The 23,857-nt window shown below is 35.3% G+C and overlaps 1 protein-coding gene across 26 annotated transcripts; it reads left to right on the forward strand.

Annotated features, from left to right (window-relative positions):
* The first annotated feature begins 1,001 nt into the window (after positions 1-1,001).
* LOC118484727 lies at positions 1,002-5,465 on the forward strand. Of its 26 annotated transcripts, none has more exons than XR_004874180.1 (12): positions 1,002-1,296; positions 1,386-1,433; positions 1,611-1,706; positions 1,771-1,908; positions 2,036-2,091; positions 2,182-2,255; positions 2,452-2,499; positions 2,771-2,858; positions 3,052-3,167; positions 3,460-3,541; positions 4,437-4,476; positions 5,022-5,465. XR_004874180.1 is itself a non-coding variant. In XM_035980616.1 (7 exons), the coding sequence occupies exons 1-5, from the start codon at positions 1,975-1,977 to the stop codon at positions 3,133-3,135; spliced, it is 405 nt and encodes a 134-aa protein (XP_035836509.1). In that variant the 5' UTR covers positions 1,915-1,974; the 3' UTR covers positions 3,136-3,167; positions 3,460-3,541; positions 5,005-5,465. The 26 variants fall into 26 exon arrangements, 8 of the variants coding, with proteins under 8 accessions (XP_035836509.1, XP_035836508.1, XP_035836511.1 ...); XR_004874176.1 differs by having other exon boundaries at positions 2,182-2,233; positions 2,771-2,890; XR_004874175.1 differs by having other exon boundaries at positions 2,182-2,233.
* The last annotated feature ends 18,392 nt before the right edge of the window (positions 5,466-23,857 follow it).

Below are 23,857 nucleotides of genomic sequence, written 5' to 3' on the forward strand. Positions count from 1 at the left end.
ACGGGGTTGAGTACGTGTACGGGTACTTCCTAGTTGATGGGATTTACCCAGAGTGGGGGGTTTTTGTAAAATCGTTCACAAGACATGGTATCGCAGATCCAAAGAGATTAAAGTTTAACATGGTCCAGATGGCTACACGTAAAGACGTCGAGCGAGCATTCGGTGTTTTGAAAAAAAGGTGGCGAATATTGGCAATGCCTTGTCGACTATGGGACAAGGATCAAATTGGAAACGTGATGTACACATGTATCATTCTTCACAACATGATTTTGGAGGATGAAGGTAGAGCGGTCGTAACCTACAATGATGATGATGACCCCCAACCAGGTAACGTAACAGACGAAGATAAAGCAGCAAATGAATTTTTAATAAAGTCAAGGGATATACATCACAACCTTTGAGCTGATTTGGTGGAACATGTTTCAACGATTCCTGGGTTCGAAACCGACGAAGACGACGAAGAATGATAGGTTTTTATTTTGATAATTATTTTGTATGTTTATTTTAATAATTATGTTGTATGTTTATGTAGTTTTTGGTTATAAATATATATATATATATATATATATATATATATATATATATATTAAAAAAAAGCTGATGTGGCTTGACCACGCCAGCCAAGCCACGCCCACCATACCCCCTTCCAAAGTGGGTTGAAGACTTGAGTTTTGTTATTCCACGTGTCAACCAATGCCCAACCCAAGCCCCAACCCAAGCCCCTCCATACCCCATGGTCTTAGTCAAAATAGTTTTTTTTTTCTCTTCTAGGTAACTGGCATTTCCCATTTTTTGTCATTTTGATACAACACCCTAACTCCGTTAAAAATATTAGTTAACTGACACTAAGTAGTTTGGTACTTGCCATTTTCATCGAAAACTCATTTACGTGTAAACAATAAAATTAAAATATTAATATAAGAAATAAGAAATAATCTATCTATTATACTAAAGCAAAATAATGGTTGACTATTTGACTATGAGGTGGCTATTCTCTTTGGCCAGAGAATTGAGAAATTGGGCGCCATTCTCTCATCTATCTCTCATCCTTCCTTCCTACGCTTACTTTTTTGAAACCGCCTCTTCAATTTGGAAACCTAATAAATTCTCTCAATCAATTAGTTGAAATCATTCTCCAATTTGCCAAATTGATTTCTCTTCACATTCACACGGCTTCTCAAAACATCACACATTCAATTTTACAAACCCTAAATCTCATCTACGGCTTCATCTCTAGCAACGATTGTTCCTGGCCCTAGAAATCCCTAAATCTCAAGCATTCAAACACTCATCTAGGTATGTTTTCTTTGATTTTTATGATGTAATTTGATAACATTTGATTTTTTAACTTTAATCAATGTTTAATATGTTAATCATTGATATAGATATAGAGTTGTCGAATCGGTTTTGATTTTGTCGCTCAATCGAACAAGGTAATATTTCTGAAAGAGATTCGATTTTCAAATGGGTTATGTGTCTAATTTTCAAGGGTTAAACGAGAATTGTGTCAGTTTGAAACCCTAGATCGATTTTCAAATCAGCTTTGAGTCAGCAAGTAACTGTCAACAAGTTTGATTTGAAGTTCTGGTTGTTAATTGGGCGTTTGGTAGGTTCAATCGAATATTATGATTATGAAGACGAAAACAAAGAAGATTATGAAGGGGAAGGAGTCAAGAAGTTGATTTCGTCAGAGAAAATGTAACAAGGTAATTTTTTAACTTACCTTAATTGATGTTTATTGACTTCTAATTTGAATATTTGATTATATAGGTGTTTATTGATGTTTATTCTAGACTTCATTTTGAAGATCTGACCAAGAGCATTGGAAACTGAATGCCAACAATTTGAAGTTTACTCCATGTTCAGTATTCACTTTTTTTACTTTTTAATCATATGAACAATTTGAAGGTTAGATTACAATTTTTTTACTTGATAATATTTTAGTACTGGTTATATAATGCATACTCTGACTATATGATGAATATGATGTACACTTTGATTACTGACTTTATTATTGATGTTTCATATGACATAGAGATTGTGGAGATGATGCCTCTTATGTCATGTTTGGATAATGTGGTATGCAGAAAGGTGAGTTGTATAGTTGTTACCTAATCCCTTTTAAATATATCACCTATAATCACAGGGATACTAATTGATGTTGGTGTTTGTCATTTCAAGGTTTAGCCGTTGCCAACAAGAATAATCTTCTTTTTGGCCTTGCTCATAAAAGGTAACTTTTGTGAAAAAAATGGGTAAGTTCTAAAGATGTATTTTGGAAGTTGTCGTTTGTTCTTGAAACTGCAATAAAAAAGCAATCTGATAAAAAAATGGATGAACTCAGATCTGCTATTACTTTAGTGTAGTTATTCAAACAAAAAAAAAATCTGATTTGTTTCTCATATTTAATTGTGATTTAAAGTTATATATTTGGCATATATTTGATCACAGGTCTTCGTTATTGCTATTGACATTGCTGAGGTTGAACCTAGCAGAACGGTACAAGGACCTAACCCTTGAAAATTTTTACTTATAACCTTTTTTGTTTGGTTTCACAATTGCTGAAGAAAGATAGACACCCTATCCCATTTTGATTGGTAACTATATATTTGCGGTCTAGCGAGTTACGGCATTGTAAAACAGCCAAAACGATTGGTTTGGTCCTGGTCTACTTTATTTTTGGTTTGTTCCAAGGGTTTAATTTCTTAATTTGGTTATGGCTATTTTTTATTGATTTTATAAATTAACTGTTTCATTTGTTTTAATTTAGGTTTTCATGTTTGCAAATAAAAAAAAATGCAAAAGGTAAGCCTTCAAAGCTCACATGGACAGCCATGTACCAGATGCAACACAAGAAGGTGCTTCAATAATGATTCTGATGTATTGTTATGTATGTGCATATATAACTACATTGCTTTCATATGCAATTCATACACATTATATCGAGGTGTTGACTATGATTTTCAAATCTCCTGAAGTATGATGCGAACCCACGACCAACCGGTTTACAATCGACTTCTGTAAATATATTTTTTTTATTAAATATTTTAGGAGTATGATCCCGATCTCCCACCAGAGCTATCATCTCATCTGAAAACCATTTCTTTGGAAAAGCGAATGTGCAAAGTGACTTAGTTAAGGGATCCATACTCTCTCGAATGTAATTGGTATGGACTACTCTTTGTTTAAATTGTTTCGTTAAAGACCCATCTTTGGTAAATTTAGCCTTTTTCCTACATGGTTTTGGCATTAGCACTTCTGTGGATGTTATAATTATAACGAGTCAACTGGTTTATTATAAAATTTTGGATAAAAGTGTTTTTGTCTAATCTTCAGTTTTCATTTTTGATGTTACTATGTTCGTTGTGTTCACCTGTTTTTGACGTTACGCCCTGCTTGCTTGACTTTTTAGGGTTTCTTTTTCAGTAGAAATTTAATTGTGAAATTGATTCATTACAGGTTCTTGAACTGTCTGGAGATGCATGAAGAGCCTTGGCCGTCACTGTCGGAACATCCCCGTTGCTTCACTATTGTCGGGAAGGTACTCTATTTGATGGATTTGGAGTTGAGTTTTGTTTGTTTTTAAGGAATTATGAATGTGATTTGTTCAATTTGATGAAATCTTACTGTTTTTTTCCTTAATGGCTAATGTGGTAAATTTAATTACAATATTAGCTATTAAAAATAACCTAATTTGAGACTATAAACATCAAAAGTACATTTAGGTTACTTTTAACCCGCTTGACCCGTTTCCCTTGCAGCTTTTATTTACCCTTTAGAGATAAACCATAACTTAAATCAACCCATTCATACGTAAATGGGTTAAAACCTTGACCTCTGTCTTAAGCTCAAAAGCATAAAGCAATGTGGGTGTGCTTCAATTTGCCAATGCAACTTAGATCCTTACAGAAACGTCTTTTTTATATGTGGGTGATAATTTTTCTTTTTAACCGTAAAAAAATTTAGGAGAGGTAACATTAGAATGCGCTATCAAGTGCAGCAAGTGTATTTCGGAGCAACCAATTCAACTATTTAATCCGGATTCGTTAAGTAGAGAAGTCGTGTCGTGTATAATACATACATTTATCTCAGACTGGAGAACCGAAATATGTTGACTGCAGCTTTCCAAGTACATCGTAACCACTCTGGCTTCATGTTCTTTGCTTTGTAGAATTTAAATGTGTTTAGATCTATGGGAATGCCATGGGGGCTGAGGGGTTTGTAAATCTTTTGATTAGGAAAGTGCATGCATGTTGTTCGATGAAATGCCTCACGAAGATTTTCAAGTTATCTGTTAGTCTCTTGCATATATGAGAGTTTCTGCATATAATGTTTGGTAGCATAATAAATTATAGAGTGAAAATTGGGAACCTGAAAGTTCATCAGTTTCAGTAGCTATAAATTGATAGTGGTGCTCTTATTTTATTTATTTGCAGCCTCATTGCCATGGCAAATCCTATAGGAAAGTGATTGAAGGTACTACTAACAGTATATGTTCTTAGTTTTAACCGATTTTTCTCAATTTTGGGGCATTATTGTTAATATCATAAACCTAACTGTATATGTTCAATCGAATCCCACAGGTTTCGATGTTGTTTGTTTGGTTTTGAAGAAGTCAGTCTAGATATGACGAATAGTCAGAATACGTGTATTAGAAAAAAAATATCTACTTTTAAATAATGAGTATGACAATGATAATTATTAGGATGTGTATAAAAGTGTATAATGTTTTTTTGTACTAAAGCGAATATCTAATAGTCTAGACTTGCTGGAATCAAATTATTGCCCAAATGTTTTATAAGTCTGAAACTAATTTTTATAAGATCATCGACTAACTAAAAATTTAAAAGGTAAATTTATTAAAATGCATATCACTTGCTTCAATAAATAGTGTAAATAAGATTTTACTTTGATTACATCATTTATGTCTTTTTATTTTTAAAGACTAATCATTTTAGGCTATTATATAAAATATTAACTATTATGATCTGAAATTCTTTGAAGCTTACCTGAACTTGCAGAACGATATTAGTTGGTACAACCGGGAGAAAAACAGAGAGCGAAGATGAGGGACAAATACCTCTCGATGATGTTTCAGATGATTGACAATGGCGTCGCTCTAGCGTGCGACGGTTGTGACATGTTGTTCGTTGCGGCGCATGATGGGAAGAGCGCTAGCTGCAGATTGGTGGGATGAAATAGGCGATGGCTAACAACCGTTAGAAATGGTGATGTTGTGCAACAGATTTCCTAAAGTGGTATAGATTATCAATTGATGAAGCATTATAGATGAATAGATGACTTATTGATCACAAATCGTTTTTTCTTGCATGTGATTCATATTCCAAATTAATGGCCATGATAATGATGGGGTTATGTAATATGAGGAGAACAGACAAAAAGGAATGGTGAATTATTTAGACTTTAATAATAAAATAAATCATGAATTCTAATGTTAATTTAAATCTCCTTAAATTTTGTAATTTATATTTATATTTGACTTTAAAACACATTTAAACTTACTCCAAATGCTATAAAGTTCAACGTATAGGTTTTTACATCCCATAATTTAAAGGGCCTCTTCAATGGGATGGAGTGTGTACTATCTACAAGTTCTCTTTTTATCATGGTTGTGCCTACCTTAAAAGTAATCTATATTCTTAGTTCGCTCCATCGTTGTGGACTTTTCTCAGGTGACTTATTTACGTGAAAATACATGTAGCAACACGAAGATAATGTAGCATTTGCGGTGGTCACTGCAACTTCATATATTTAAAATAGTTTGGTAGGTCAGTTAGTTGTAAGTTTTAGTGTTATACTACGTGTGGCATATCGAGTCATTGCTTCAAGCCTTCAATTAGCTCAAGAAGCAATTACTTGGTTGAAAGTGAATGCTGATATAATGAGGTTGGCATTTGTGAGGACTAAAACTCCATACATACATATATACATACATACATACATACATACATACATACATACATACATACATACATACATACATACATACATACATACATACATACATACATACATACATACATACATACATACATACATACATACATACATACATACATACATACATACATACATACATACATACATACATACATACATACATACATACATACATACATACATACATACATACATACATACATACATACATACATACATACATACATACATACATACATACATACATACATACATACATACATACATACATACATACATACATACATACATACATACATACATACATACATACATACATACATACATACATACATACATACATACATACATACATACATACATACATACATACATACATACATACATACATACATACATACATACATACATACATACATACATACATACATACATACATACATACATACATACATACATACATACATACATACATACATACATACATACATACATACATACATACATACATACATACATACATACATACATACATACATACATACATACATATATGTTTTATATACAACTCACTGGAAAACATGCTGACATGACTATGTAAAAGTTATGCTTCTGTAATAGAAGTCATTTATCTCAAGTGAAGTGTACTCTTCTTTGTAACCATCCACCCCATAATAGATTTTGAATTATGCTAACTGCATATTTTCATTTTAACATTTCATTATCCGCCCCAAAATAGATTCCAAAGTCTAAAAAATACGCTAATATGATCTATTTAATACCCTATGGTTACTTCATCAATCATTAGTCATTTCATCGATTTTGTGCAAAGTTCAGTATCCTAATTTTCTAAAATGTTTTCATTGATGTTATAAATCTCTTCTCTGAATGTGGAAGTTTTAATTTCATAAAAGTTATGATTTCTTTATTTTCTTCTTTTTTCCTTTCTATTTTTAACATTATTATTTGAATGGTTTTTTAGTGTGTGTGTGTTTTATTTATTGATTAGCGTATTGTATTAGGTATGAATGAATACAATTAGCAAGTCAGTTCAATGTCTTCAAAGTTAAGGGATTTTTTTAGTAAGCAAGTGATTATTTGATAATTAGAACAATCAACACTATATTAATATCCATGTTACTAATTTGTTATATTTCGATTGGTCATGATTGTTAAAAAAATATATAATGTATATTTAATGAATAAAGTTTTTGTTGTTTATATTTTCTTATTTAAACTTTTAATTTATTTCTAAACTTAATTAAATGAGTTTGTTTTGAAGGTTCGAACAACTCCATGTGTATATTTTATCATAAAAATAAAAGTTTTTTTTTTTTTTTTTTTTTTTGTCATGGGTCGTTCAGTGAGGCAAGTTTCTGCCTCCGGTTCTTGCCCGAAGTTTCTGACCCTACTCGCAACCCTAATGACTACAACTTTCAATTCAAAACAATTATAAAAAAAAATACGTTTAACAACATGTATTTTTATTTTATTTAATGACATAGTTCGATTAATATAAAGTAAATTTTTATTTTTTTAACAATTTGCAGGCACCAATAAATGGGCTAAAAAGTTTATGAAGAATGGAGGATTCCTGAGAGGAATTTGCCTGGTTTGTTTTGCTAATACTCGATTAGTTTTCTAATTCTTTTTTTTAACATTTGGATTAAATTATTTTTGTTGTTTGATTGCAGATATGATATATGTTAGGGTTTAAGAAGGGAGAAATGATCTTTTAAGAGTTGTAATAATAGGAGTAGAAGTGACTCCACATCACGATGGTTTTTTTTCTTTGATATATGTATGTCTTCACATATCTCTTCTTTTTTCAGTTTTCATCAAGTGGTTTAATATTATTAATAGGGTTGATAAACTTTAAAACCACTGTATACTTTCATATCTTTGTGGTAAAAAGTCTCTTTATCCAATTTTAGTATACTTAAAGTTGTTTAAAATGATCGTATTTGTGAAATCAACAAGAAACGTACTTGGCTGATGGCACGTTGGTTTAATATGTGGAAGTTGTGTATGTGGCTTTTTTTTAGTGGATGGATGTCAAGTAGACTGTTTTCTTGACATAGAATGTCACCTTATTATTTTTTTATCGTCTGCCACCTCATCATTTTTTCTTCTTATATACAACTTAATATCATCTTATATGGTAAAGAAAAGGTATACAATTATATGCTAATTTTTAACTTTTTTTTATTTGAAATATTAACAATCTTTAACTACTTTCCAATTAAAACGAATGCTTTCCCTTTAAAAATCTACTCATCCAATTCAAACTTTATAAATACTTTGTCATATACTGAAAACTCTCTTTTTATATAATGAAAACTCTTTTTCTTTCTAAGATAAACATACATATAAGGTTGAGTTGTGTTAAAAAGAAAAATGATATAGCCTAAAGATTGTAAAAAGGAAAAGAACACATGGTATCTTAATTTTTAGGCATATTTCCGAGCTTTTTGTGTGTTAACATGGTATTAGATTTGTTTCTTTTTTAACATGATGTCGTATAACACCATACCTAAAAAATTAGGACATCATATGTTAATTTCTTTTTAACACTTTTTAGGCTATGCTAAACCTATATTATATTTTTTAGGCATTAGGTTGGGATCACCAATACACATCCTAAACCCACCCAGGCCACTTGGTTGACATTCCTATTTAGGACTTAGAAGAGCACCATTGATTTGTACTTAGACATTAATTATTAGTACATGATACATATAAGAGAATAAGAGATGGGTCTATTAAAGGCTAGCCTATCAACTAATACTAATAGATATACATGTGAATATTAGGAAAATATGCACATCTTATTAGTCAACCTGTTTTTTTTTATACTTTTTGTGAACATATCTTTCACTAGGAGTTTACTTACCTTGTGATGTTATTTAACGTTTGTCTTTTAATTTGCAGATGTATAGTGATGGCCGTAGCAAGAAATTCTAGATGGCTCTGAGAAAGGGTAACTGTTGTTTGTCTGAAGACACCTTAATTCTTAATAAAAGTAAACAAATATAATGTTTTATACTTTAATGCATTTTAATTATATTTATACACTTTGGGAAAAGCGGGTTTGTGATTTAAATCCAATTTATTTATTTTTTATAGATTTAATACAACATTTCATTCATTTCAAAAAATTATTTATAGATGTACACATGATAATTAATATGAAATGTAGTCGTTAATTAATTTTTATAAGATTTTATTTATCTTAATATTCGAACAAACCTGTAATAAAGTATTTACGTATTAAAGTATAAATTTTTTGTTGTTTAGCCACCCGTGTATTACACGGGGACTTAGACTAGTAAATATATATATATATATATATATATATATATATATATATATATATATATATATATATATATATAGGGGAGCGCTAAAATAGGAACCACCCTCAGTTGTAAAAACCGCGAGAACCACTCTCAACCAATCAGAAAAAGGGGTAGTTTGGTCATTTACCCCAAATGTCAAATCTCACCCTCTCTCTTCATTTATATCTACCAGACATTGTCTCTCTCTCATTTGTCTCCTTTTTCATTTCTCTCTTCTTCAAAAACCAGAGAGCTTCATCTTTCAACCCAAACCTTCTTCTTCTCCTGTCGCACACGACACCCACACCCCCATTTTATCTTAAATCCGCCACTTAGCCAATTATTTCTCGATTAAATGGCCGGCCACCATCTGGTGGTGGCGCCCGACGGCAAGAGAGAGAGAGAGAGAGAGAGAGAGAGAGAGAGAGAGAGAGCAGAAGAAAGAGAGAAGGGTGGTGGCAGCAGACGGCAGAGCCGTCGAAATGGATTCCGACACTCCTCCGACGAGATCATTGGCAGCCGCGGTTTTTAGGAGGATAAATGATGAAGATGATGACGTTTCAAGGGTGTTTGTGGCTGGGTAAAGTTGGATACGAGTGGAGTATGACAGCGGCAAAGTAAGCAGAGGACGAGGCATGTTTCCGGTGAGTCGGTGACGATTGTTATGCAGGTTTCCGGCGACTGTGCAGGTGGTCATTGACGGTTGTTGTGCAGGTTTCTGGTGACTGTGCATGTTTCCGGTGAGTCGGTGATGGTGGTTCATTATCGTGGTAACTGAAAAGGACTACTTGTTTTCTCTTCAATTTTTGTCAATTGAAGAAAAGAATTTGGGAAATTTTGAAGAAAAAAATCAACTTAAAAAGGAAATGATGTGGTTTGAGAAATTGAGATCTTTTTAATTTAGGTAGTGGTGGTGTTCGTATGGTGCTGCTGCTTGGGTTATAAAGGAGGGTTGGTTGTTAAACAAAAACCATGAGTAGATAAGGGTGATACCGTTGGTAAGAGAAATAAGGAAATGGTGGGTGTTTGATATGTGTTTTTGATTTTCTGGTGATTTTTTGAACAGTGAACTATATGGGTTTGATGTGTTGGATTTGGGCGGTGATGATGCAAAAAAAAAAAAAAAGAAAAGAAAACCGTAAACTTTTTTAATGTAGAACGTAAACGTTAAAACCGTAAACTTTTTAACAAAAAACGTAAACTTTTTAATGTAAAAACGTAAAGATTTTAACGTAAAATGTAAATTTTTTAACGTCAAATGTAAAAAGTTTACCGTAAAACATAAACTTTTTAACGTAAAACGTAAATTTTTTAACGTAAAACGTAAAGTTTTTAATGTAAAACGTAAAACTTTTTTTATGTAAATTGTAAAACGTAAAAAGACGGCGCATAAAAATCGGTGCGTTAAAAAATGACGCGTGAAAAAGCCGGTCGTAAAAAAGACGCGCAATAAAAATTTGTTTTGTTAAAAAATCTGAATTTAAAATGGTTTTTTAATAAAAAAATCTGTTTAAAAAATAACAATTGATATAATAATACAAAAATAGTAATAAAAAACAATAAAGACAAAAAGACAAAGTTGAGTAAATTTACTAAACTAACATTTTAGATTAAAATATTAAAGACATAGTAAGACAAAAAGTATTTAATAATACTTTTTAATTACTTTTAATCTCATCCATTGATCTTGAAGATCTAATGGTTGAAAAGTGGTTCTCTCGGTTCTTACAACTGGAGGTTGTTTTCATTTTAGCGCCCCTATATATATATATATATATATATATATATATATATATATATATATATAGGGTAAGGATAGTGTAAAAAGGGCCTAAAGTGTGAGAAGTGTATTATAACACTATATATAATACTATATAACACCATATAACACTATGTAACACTATATAACATTATATAACAAATATAACACTATACATCTATCATAGACATGCTATCAGACAACCTATAGTGTTATATTTGTTATATAACGATATATAGTGTTACATAGTATTATATGGTGTTACATATTATTATACAGTGTTTATATGGTGTTATATAGTATTATATATAGTGTTATAATACACTTCTCACACTTTGAGCACTTTTTACAGGATCTTCTACATATATATATATATAGAGAGAGAGAGAGAGAGAGAGGCCGGTTATCATACAATATGCCTAATCGTACATTATGTACGCTATAACCACAACCGTCAGATCATCTCATTTAAACCTCGTGCTTAACTATTAAATTAATCAAAGAGTTAAATGCCCGGATAGTCCCTGTGGTTTGCCCTTTTTTCACCTTTAGTTCCTAACTTTCTAAAAATACAGCTATAGTCCCTAACTTTTCAATTTTTGTTCCCGGATAGTCCCTGTGCCTAACTTCAGTTAGTTTTCTCAGTTAAGAGAGTGTGAAATGACAAAAATACCCTTTCCTTAAAAAGGGCAAACCACAGGGACTATCCGGGCATTTAATAAATAAAAAAATAAAAATCTAATTAATAACTCAAATTTCAAGTTGGCCCATAACCTACCCCACCATCACCCTACCCCCTATCATCTTCTTGTTCTTCTCAAAATCCATTACCCAACCTGTAAGTTTTTATGTGCAAATTGATGAATTTATACCCTCTGGGTTTGGCATGGATTCAACGGGAAATCATATCATATCATATATCTTCAAACAATTAACACTCAGAATATTAAATTCAATTCAATACAAATGAATTTCACACTGAAACTTACCAGCAATTGTAACAGGGGAATTATCATCTTTAGCTTGAACATTCTCAACATCTAGTTAAATATAAAATCCTCCTGAACTTTTTGACAAAGCAAACAAGCAACATGAACAGCTTTCACGCAACCTCCAATTCCTTCACATACTCATCACCAACCTCCGATTCAATCGAAACCCAGTTGCTATTCTTCTCCATTTCGTTAGAAAACTCTGTTTTCTAGTCGCAAATTGAGAGACAACAAATGGGGTTTCTGGATTTAGGGCAATTGCGAAAAGAAACCAAGAATTTCAAATGGGTTTTTAAAAAATTGTTGTTTTTATTGTTAAGAAACAGAGCTTGTGGGGATTTTGTTCAATGGCATTATGGGTGATTATATTAACTGTCAAATTCGTTTCAAAAAGCTAACTGATTCTCGTTGAATCCATGCCAACCCAGAGGGTATAAATTCATCAATTTGCACATCAAAACTTGCAGGTGGATAATAGATTTTGAGAAGAAGAAGATGATAGGCGTAGGGTGAGGGTGGGGTAGGTTGTGGGCCCACTTGAAATTTGAGTTATTAATTAGATTTTTATTTTTTATTTATTAAATGCTCGAATAGTCCCTGTGGTTTGCCATTTTTAAGGAAAGGGTATTTTTGTCATTTCACACTCTCTTAACTAAGAAAACTAACTGATGTTAGGCACAGGGACTATCCAGGAACGAAAATTGAAAATTTGGGGACTATAGCTGTAATTTTAGAAAGTTAGGGACTAAAGGTGAAATAAGGGCAAACCACAGGGACTATCCGGGCATTTAACTCTTAATCAAATTAAAATGTATATATGAAACCACCAAGGTTAAAATCGTCCATTGCGAAATAAAAAAACCCCTGATAATCAGCAACCAAAAACTCACAAATCATACCGTAAACCCAAATTCAACATTGCATTCTTCTTCCCCAAGTTCCGTTCTACTTATCGTTGCGATTCAACAAAGATTGATGAGTTTTGAGAAATGGAGCAAGGCCAACAACGACAGACCACAGGCAAAGAAGATGAATCCAGGTATCGAATGACATGCGATTTAATAATAGGATTTAAAGGGGCTTTGAATGACATATGTGATTTTGTTTGTTTAGTAAGGTTTTTGTCTGAAACCAATAGTTTTATAAGATTACATATTGTTCATAACTACGATTTTGTTAAGGTTTATGTCTGGTATGGTTTTTTTTTATTAGGTTTTGTATAATTATGTAGGTTTGTTAATGGTTAGCTGATTCATGTGCGATATTATAGAGGGTTTTGCGAGGGTTTTGTATGACAAATGCGATTTTATATGTTCAGTTTTGTTTGTTGATGTTTTTTGTCTTAGGCATGCGATTTCATAAAAGTTATTTTTGTCTGGGGCATGCAATTTTGTATTATTATGCAGTTTTGGTAATGGTTAGCTTGTGCATGCGAATTTAAAAAAAAACTCCATGCGATTTTATATGATTAGTTAGTTTTGGTATATGATTAAATGATACATGCGATTTTATAAATGTTTTTTGTTTGAAGCATGCGATTTATAAGATTAGATATTTTTGGCAAAGCTTAACTAATACATGCGAATTGATAACTCATTGAAGCGATTTTAACACCTAAATGAGTTTTGGTAAATGGTTAAGTGACACATGCGATTTAGGTTTTTGTCTAATAGCATGCGATTTTGTAGAAATAGATTCTGATGATGACTTTGAAGATCCCATATCAACAATGAAAAAAGTGAACAAAAATAGAAAAAGAAGGGTTGTGGAAGAAAGTTTTGAGGATGATGACTTTGTTGAGGCACTGCCGAAAAAGAAGAAAGATGACAAGAAATCTAAGATACAAACAAAAAAGCCTTCAAAAAAGGTGGAACAGGGAAAAAAACCAAGCCAGTTGGAACAATCTAGAACAGAACCTAGGGCTTTCTTCGAATACAACAACGAAGCAATACTGTTGAGATGTCAACCTAACTCGTATATGGATATTGTGAAAAAAATTTCAAAAAAAAAAAAAAAAACAGATTGATGAGGTGAAGAATATGGGATTTGGGGCTATTCTATATATGAATATCAACCATATTTCGACACGTTTGACATATTGGCTAGCCATAAACTTTGACGAGAAGTTCGATACACTAAAAGTAGGTAAACACCAAATAAAAATTATATCGGTCACAGTTTATGAGGTATTTGGAATACCAAAGGGGCCAAAGCCAGTTGAAATAATAGTGGATAAAAGAAAAGTTAAAAAGGTGGAGAAAATTGAAAAAAGTAAAGAACCGGGAAATACTGTTATGGATACATTCATCAGCCAATGGGGGGAAAACGCGGGAATTACCCATGGCTTAATTGCAACTGCAATGGATAATCAAAGAGATGGGGGAGCCTGTTTAAATTAAATTTCCTGGTGTACTGGATGACGTTTTTTGCGGAGATTACAAAGGCCACAACTGCAAATGATAGATGTTTGCTTGGTGTAGAGGCTGTTGAGGACATACCGAATCTAGATTGGTGCTCATATCTACTGGACACTTTGCGCCGTACACGAGCGGGCTGGAAGAACTTTAAAATACAGTTCATGGGACCTGTTGCCTTTCTTATGGTATGTCTTACTACATTTGATAACATATTTACAAGACTAGTTTGTTTTGTTATATAATTAACTGACACATGCGATTTTAAAAATAATTTTGATTGGGCATGCGATTTATAAGGTTAGATAGTTTTAGTGATGATTAATTGATACATGCGAAATCATAACTAATTCATGCGCTTTTATCAGATTAATGGTTTTGGTAAATGGATAAAGAATACATGCGATTTCATAAGGTTTTTGTCTGATAGCATGCGATTTTGTAGAAATAGAGTATGATGATGACTTTGACTATAAAATAAATACATATTTTAAGTAAATATCAACTCCTTTTTATATTTACACAACTTCTATACACGCATGAGTACAACAAGAGGCTTAAACTATTTGAGAAAGTCGTGGAGATACCGGTTATTCGTTATATCACATCTACGGATATCGATAAAGTCGAGGAGCATATTTCGGATAACGGACCTGTGTGGATAGCAAATGAGAGTGAAAATGAAAAAGAAGAGGGTCGTTCAACGGAGGAGTATACACTACTACCCGTTGACACCACAATAAGCTACAGAAGAAGGACTGCACGTGCAGTAGAAAATGTAGAAACCGAGGAAGACCCTAACGATAACAAGAACATTGATGATATGATGGATTTCAGTTTTGAACTCCATGACATGTCTCAGATGAACCCTGTGATGGGAGTTGGGACACAAACACAGAAAATGGACTATTGCAACACTCCTGTTCCACTTTCACCATCGGTATTCTACGATTCAGCTCATCAACGAGAACGAGAGGCTTCGAATGTCAACAAAAAAGTAAGCACAAAAAATATTAATTTCACTTAATCCATTTATTTTTAACATCTGGATTGATAGTATTTTAACTCGAAAAATATAACAGAACCTGTTGAAAAAAATGAAAGCCAATGTCAAAAAATATATTAAAATGGTTCAAGATGTTCAAGGGATGAACAACTTAGTTTCAGAAGCAAAAAACCAAGTGTTTTTGGGATCAAAAGATTATGGAGGCCTGTAAGTAGTGGGATGAGACGCTTCGGAATAATCCCATTTGTGTGCCGCCTGATTCGGTTCAAGAGCCTGAATGTCACACCCCCAAAATCCACCATGCAGAGTATCACCGCTTGGAGGCGTTACATGACCAGGATCGAGCCACCAATCATATTGAACAACATAATTAAGTAAATAAAACCAAACACAATACGATTGGTGACCAAAAGGAAGTAAACCGATTTTAGGTTAGCAGCGGAAGCATAAAACATAAGTTCAAAACACAAGTCCATAGTTCATAAGTTTAAAGTCCAAAAGTAGGTTTAATAAGTTCATAAAGTTTATTCATTAAGTACTGGACATATCAGTTCGCATCCCACAACGACCACCTCCATATGCAAGCTCCATAGCATCTAATGACCTGCAAAGCATGTAATAACGAGTCAACAAAAAAGTTGAGTGAGTTCACGGTTGGTTGTCCATTTTAGAGTTGTTTCCAAAAACATAGTTTAATCTCATTCGGCTATCCAGCCGTGGGGGTTACCCTATAGTTCGAAAACGTTTATTAGTTAACCATCCCATGTCCACCTTCCCTGGCTATCCAGCCCGGCACTTTGGCCGTGCGGAGCTACCCCAGTATTTTAAACTACCAGACTCGTTTATCATATCGACTACTAACAAAAATCAATTGTGCCCTAGCGTCGGTGTTCTATCACCACCGACGTGCCATAGTCCATTAGTACACGCCCGTCCGACTGGCACGGTGTGAGGTTTGTTAAACCTAATAGCGCTATTAACTAATGACCCGCTCGCCATAGCCTCGGCGATTAAGTCGATACAAAAAGGGAGGGACTTCGCTGATAGAGTTCTAGTCCAGTAAGTCTAATACGTCCCAACAGGACGAGGAATTTACATTCCTGAACATGTCTCAAGGACGAGGAATTCACATTCCTGAACGCGTCCCAAAGGACGTGGAATCCCTATTCCCCTACCCATTCCCATTCCCACCGGGAAATTACCATGCTTTGTAGAAAAGTGTGAACTCACCTTGGTTTGCTCGGTTAGATTCTCAAATATCGCTAACAGTCAAGGTCGGTCAATCACGTCCTAGTATGATTTAGAGTTAGTCATTTAGTGTCTTACAAATAGAGCACAAAGTTCCTACACGTATCTATCACATAGCATGCATTACTTTAACTGTTTATGCCCGCATATATATACTTCCCATCCATTCCCCACTCATAAGCATACATACGATAGTGCACGTAACACATATAACATGTTAGATCATTCACAGATAGCATACTCGACATTTAGACACGCAAGTCACAACATATGTCAATTCAGCATTAACATTCAAAACCGGCTGTTTTTGGACATTTTAATAAAATAGTTAACTTATTTCAAAAATTCCCAAATTTTTACAGAATGCCTTAAACGTTCCAAATTTTATTGTGTAAAAATATCGGGGTCCGGTTCGTTACCAATACTTTATAAAAATTCATTTTCCGGACTGAATTCAGATTTATATTTTTCTGACCACAGTCCACGAGATAATTTATTTAAAATTTATCGGGTGTCCAATTTACAAAATTCTAGTGGGGTAATTACAAATACATCGGTGGTCAACTATGGTATAAATTTCGTGATCAGACTCCACACAGATTACAAGTTATAACAGAAAACAAGACGCACTTTTTCAGTAGAAAAATTGCAGCTCTAGCTGCTGTCACGAAAAGACGCTTTTAAAATAGTAAACGGAGTCCAAAAATTACGATTCCGGTGCCATTAGAACCGTATTTCATAATAACACGTTTTAGAGTCAAAATATCAGTTTTTCGTAGTGTTTACAACCTGTTTACAGCCAACTGAAGTTGGCTGTAAAACTTGGACAGATTCTGTTTTCATTCTTTAACTTACTAACTTGTGTTCGATTGATTCCGTTAACATGTTTAGTGACCACAACAACATCACATATTAATATTAATCAGCAAGACATCAGATAATCAACCAATAATCATAATCACACAAGATCTACATGATTTACACTAATATTCATCCATTAACCACCTTGTTTGTCACACCCCCAAAATACCACCTATGGAGTGTCCCTGTTAGGCGTGTGACGTACCAACGATGAGCCACTAATCACATTGAACCCATACAAGTTTCTAAATAAAGTTCTCAACCATTAATAAAATACCATCAACAAGTTTAAATGAAAACCAATATGTTCAGCGGAAGCAAATAGTAAACCAATTTAAACTGTTTCAAAACCAAAGTATAGTATCAAGAAATCAATCAAATAAATCCTTCCAGTTGACCCATGACCACTCCAGCTACTCCAGACAGCAAGCTCCCAATTCCAAGTTACCTAACGACCTGTGAGCATGCAACAAGTGTATCAGACAACGCTGGTGAGTTCATAGTTTTACGAAAACGTTGGTTACCAAGTGTTTAGTTAATCCATTGAATTTAATTCCGAAAGTAATGTTGAAAACAATGTTGATAATACCCCAATACAAGACGGCTTCTGATTATTTTGCCCTTTCTCCAATGCTCCTATCAAAGCATTGGTCATGACTAGGTCATTAGTTCAACACCCGTCCTCCCAGGAACGGGGTGAGGTTGCCAAACCTAAGTAGCGCTACTAACTAATACCATGTTACCTTCCCAGTAACCAAACAACACGGAGGGACTTTAAGGGTGATAGGAAGAGTATATTATCCAACATTCCCGTTTTTACCCAAAAGACTTATCCCTCCCCAGGATACCCACAGACCGTCCCAACCACCGGGACGCATGCTCAAGAGAGATGAACTCACCTTGGTTTTGCTCGGTAAGACTAGTTACTTTGTTTAACAGTTGAGCAATCAAGTCCTAGTACAATTATCATTATAATCAGTTTCATATGTCCATAAGTCACGTAATCAACATGTTGCACACAGTGTATAACAGTCAATAACAGGTATTAAACATTCAGCTTGCATCCAAGTTTATTCGTTAGTCCATGTTTGATCCATCCCGTAACAGTGTTCGGCCCAAACACTACTGGCCTAGTAATAAATGCAATTAATCTCCTTGTGTGCGGCCCTTGTAGATTTATGAAATTTTAGCTACCAACTTAACCCAATGTGCATTCGGCCCAAATCTCAACTATACTCATATCCATTTATGAATTAAGCATACCGATTATGTTTAGTCAACACTAGTGCGGCCCAGCTAGACACCAGCCCAAATAATGTGAAGTCCAAGGGACTTGTGCGACCCTACTGATGTATACATTCACAATCCGGGTGTGCGACCCATGCGTGGCCCAGCACCAAGAATATGTGATAAGATGGATGTGCAACTTGTAGTTGGGTACAACCCACTGTTAACCCTCGGCCAAATGTTATTCAACACAGAAGTTTTCAAAACAGAATAGTAGTTCATCAAATAAACACATAATTTCAATGTAAAACTCAATAACAATCAATACCCAATTTACAACACAATCTTTTAATTAATATTAAGTCTTTAATGCACTACATCATTATCATTGACTTTCGTCTAAAATAAGTGGTGCAATTATTACCAGTTTCCTTTTTCTTTTCAAGTCTTAATTGCCACTTTCATGTACTGATTCTTATATTTTCAATCAATTCTTACATATAATTTACATACAGGTCACATAAAAGAAAGCATGTAGGGTCCCCTTCAACTTTAACCTGTGCGCCGCCCATTTCAGATATCACATGATCAGATCTTTAATGGTTAATTTAGTATACATCAATTGATTAGATTTAAATCACTTAACAAATTCTGTCATGCAATTATAAATTCTGTCATGCAATCACCAATTATGATGGGACCCCTATACATGTGTGGTCAAGTTTACTAAACAATAAATTTGGATTAAACATCACATCCGAATGTTAAATCCTGCCATAGTCGTAAACATTAACATGGATTTTCAGTTTCCGCATCACGTGGATCAGTATCACATAAACACCTTTCAACCAGTTCTAATCAGTTAACCATCACAAGAGATTCATTATTATCCTATCAGGAACATTTATCAACAACCCAAGAGTATTCGTAGACCAAAATCATTCATGCGTTCAAATCAACAAAGTCACAAAACACTCATCAAGCATATTCGAGTTCACATTACACAACCAAAAGATCATCACATACAAATCAAGTATATCATACTAACCAAAGAATTGAGCGTAACACACAAAGAGACAGACCTTGTGAAGGAAGAAAAGCCTCGGGAGGAGGATCCTGCCGTCGATCCAAGCGGGAATAGGGGAGCACTAGGGTTGTTGTGGTTATTCTAAAACAAAACAGAATTACGTGCCCCCCATTCTAGCAATATACAAACCCATGAAGGGTGGGCTCATGTGACTCATGTATGTGTGGGCCGAGGTAATTAAGAGGAGAGGGGAAGGTGTTCGGCCCAAGAATGAAGTGTGACTCTAGTTTGAGTTGCGGCCCATTAACGTTAATCATAGACATGTAACATCTAGCATTTACGGTTCCTAAACTTCCATATCAACCAAACATAACCATACTTCCAATCATTGATAAATCGTACACAATTAACGTCAAATAATTATTTAAACGGTTCATTCCTTCAGTACATACACTTCAAGCGTCGAAGGGACTGGAGAAATCTTGAAAACACGGGTTGTCACATTGTTCATCACTTTAGTAGACTTTTAGACTTTGATCTTATATGTTCATAATTTTTAACCGACAAATCTCTTTTTAACCACTCTAGACAAGATCAAGAAGGCGTTTAGAGTCACTTACTACTAGCTCGAGGCTAGGGGAGAAACTAGGCGGAAAACGAGTGGTTAATAGCAACGTAGTGAGGTCCTTGGCAATCCGTAAGAACCCAGTCTCCTCGTATGATCTCTAGCACCTTTGTGTATGTAGAAAATGGTTAGAAAGTGGCTTGATGGTGGTGCTATGGTGGGTAGTGATGGCTGCCGATTACACAAGGAGAAGAGGGAGAGAGAGAGCAATTTTGAAGTGTTGAAATGAATGAATGCTCTTAACTCCTAAGCAATTATATCATCCACTTTGGTGTTTTTGTCCAACATATAATATGTCACCTAGATATTAGGCAAGTATGATTAAAATAATCAAAATGTAAGGGTGTGTCCCATATGGGGGAAACCGATTGGATCATGGGGGGAGGGTATTTAGTTGGATTTCAACTAACTAGTTAAGTGTTAGTTAGTTTAGTTAGGTGATTAAATTAGTTACTAGTGTGTAGTATATTATAACGGGTGTTAGGGTGTTCGGGGACCCTAACTAGCTCAGAAAAGGAAAAACAATGTCAATGACAATATTTTTATGTTCCGGGTAAAGTCCGGTTGTTCGGTTTGATACTGTTCCGTTAAAGTGCTTAATTAATTCGTAAAGTGTCTTTTATGTATATTTTTGTAACACTTTTAGTTTCTAACACTTAGGAAAATATAACGGACTATTTAGTGACCTTTCTGTATACTATTAGTATATTAACAAATACGTGTAAGCATAACACAGATATCAGAAAGCAGTTAAGTAATTCCACACAGTCGTCAAGCACATTAATTATTATTAATAAATTGTACGGGATACATGGAATTATGAGGGTTGTCACATTCTCCCCCTGTTAAGGGAATTTCGTCCCGAAATTTAGCGCATGGATACTGAGGAAGCTAGTTAAGTTACATTGTTTTCCTGATTTTCCTGGGGTGTCACATCACCCCCCCGTTGATTTGGAATTTCGTCCCGAAATTCTGCAGTAGCTTCAGCCTCAGTAGTGGTTGCGTTTTTCTTAAACAGCTGGGGATACTTGAGTTTCATTTGGTCTTCTCGTTCCCAGGTATACTCTAGGCCACGATGAGCATTCCAACGAACTCGGACTAGAGGTATCCTGGTACGCTTGAGGATCTTAACATCTCGATCCGTAATCTCTACTGGTTCCTCGACGAATCGCAGCTGGTCGTCGATAGTAGGTTCCTTAAGAGGAACTATGAGGGTCTCATCTGACAGACACTTCTTCAGATTTGACACGTGGAATACGTTGTGAACTCCGCTGAGTTTTTCGGGTAGATTCAATCTGTAGGCGATCTTGCCAATCTTCTCAATGATTTCAAAGGGTCCGACGTATCGCGGGTTGAGTTTGCCTCGTTTTCCGAAACGAACTACACCTTTCCAAGGTGAAACTTTGAGTAGCACCCGATCCCCAACCTGGAACTCGAGTGGCTTCTTCGCTTATCGGCATAGCTTTTCTGACGGTCACGAGCTGTCGCCATTCATCTGTGGATGATAAGCGGTGCTCATATCTAATCGTGAGCCAAAAGACTTGTGCATAGCTTGCCACAGTTCAGAGGTGAAATGCGCGTCACGATCAGAAATGATGGAGGTTGGCACTCCGTGCCTTGATACCACTTCTTTTAAGTAGATGTCTGCTAGAGTAGAAAACTTATCCGTTTCTTTGATAGGCAGAAAATGTGCAGACTTGGTCAGTCGATCCACGATCACCCAAATGGTATCGTTTCCGCGTTGAGACCTGGGCAGGCTAGTAACGAAATCCATGGAAATTTGCTCCCATTTCCATTTAGGTATCTCTGGTTGTTGGAGTGGGCCTGATGGTTTCTGGTATTCGACCTTGACCCTGGCACAAGTCAAGCATTTACTGACGTAGGTTGCTACGCTGGCTTTCATACCAGGCCACCAGTATGTAGTCTTGAGATCCTAGTACATCTTATCCGAACCAGGATGTACTGAATAACGAGACTTATGTGCTTCATCCATCACAAGCTCGCGTAAGTCTCCATAAAGTGGAACCAGATGCGTCCGTTAACATAGTAGGCACCGTTTTCCTTTTGTTCTAGCCGTTCCTTGATCCTCGTAGGGACTCAGCCCTGATGTTCTCTGCCTTCAATGCTTCAACCTGAGCATTGCGAATCTGAGCGGGAAGGTTAGATTGGATGGTAAGCTGTAACGCACGTACACGCTTAGGTATAGTATCCTTTCGGCTGAGGGCGTCAGCCACAACATTGGCCTTGCCCAGATGATACTTGATCGCGCATTCGTAGTCATTCAAGAGTTCTACCCTTCGGCGTTGACGCATGTTCAATTCCTTTTGCTTAAAGATATGCTCGAGACTCCTTTGATTGGTGTAAATGGTGCACTTGGTACCGTACAGGTAATGTCTCCATATCTTAAGCGTGAAAACAACTGCTCCCAGTTCCAGATCGTGCGTAGTGTAGTTCCTTTCGTGAACCTTAAGTTGGCGTGATGCGTAGGCAATGACCTTGTCACGTTGCATCAACACGCAACCAAGTCCTTGAATGGAAGCATTGCAATAAACCACAAAATCATCTGTGCCTTCGGGCAATGAGAGGATAGGCGCGCTACAAAGTCTATCCTTCAAGTGCTGAAATGCGGACTCCTGTGCATCACCCCAACGATAGGTGACACCCTTCTGAGTCAGTGAAGTGAGGGGTTGCGCAATCTTGGAGAAATCCTTTATAAACCTTCTGTAATATCCTGCCAACCCCAAGGAGGGGTTGCGGATCTCTGTTGGTGTACGGGGTGCAGGTCAGTTCTTGATCGAGTCAACCTTGGATGGATCAACATGAATCCCATCCTTGTTTACCACATGGCCCATAAAATGGACTTCGCGAAGCCAGAAGTCACATTTCGAAAACTTGGCATACAGCTGCTCTTTACGAAGTAGTTCCAGAATAAGCCTCAGGTGTTGCTCGTGTTCCTCCTGACTCTTAGAATAGATCAGGATGTCGTCGATGAAGACTATGACAAATTTATCCAAGTAAGGCTTGCACACTCGGTTCATGAGGTCCATGAAGACCGCAGGTGCATTCGTCAATCCGAAAGGCATAACCTGAAACTCATAATGGCCGTAACGAGTCCTGAATGCTGTTTTGGAGACGTCCTCATCTCGGACCCTCAGCTGATGGTATCCCGATCTCAAATCAATCTTAGAGTAATAGCTCGACCCTTGCAGCTGGTCGAATAAGTCATCAATACGTGGAAGAGGATAACGATTCTTCACAGTCACCTTGTTAAGCTCGCGATAGTCAATACACATTCTGAAAGTACCATCTTTCTTCTTTACGAACAAGACTGGAGCTCCCAAGGGCGAAGAGCTAGGACGTATAAATCCCTTTTCCAAGAGTTCTTGTAGTTGTGTGGAC

This window comes from Helianthus annuus, chromosome 12 (genome assembly GCF_002127325.2).
Source record: "Helianthus annuus cultivar XRQ/B chromosome 12, HanXRQr2.0-SUNRISE, whole genome shotgun sequence".
NCBI classification, from domain to species: Eukaryota; Viridiplantae; Streptophyta; class Magnoliopsida; order Asterales; family Asteraceae; genus Helianthus; species Helianthus annuus.

Excerpts from the sequence above, each read along its gene's own strand:
- LOC118484727 (XM_035980616.1), top strand. The coding sequence starts at position 1,975 with ATGATGAATATGATGTACACTTTGATTACTGACTTTATTATTGATGTT. Across the intron at positions 2,256-2,451 it reads AACTTTTGTGAAAAAAATGG|GTCTTCGTTATTGCTATTGA; the intron begins GTAAGTTCTAAA and ends ATTTGATCACAG. Across the intron at positions 2,859-3,051 it reads ACCAGATGCAACACAAGAAG|GAGTATGATCCCGATCTCCC; the intron begins GTGCTTCAATAA and ends TAAATATTTTAG.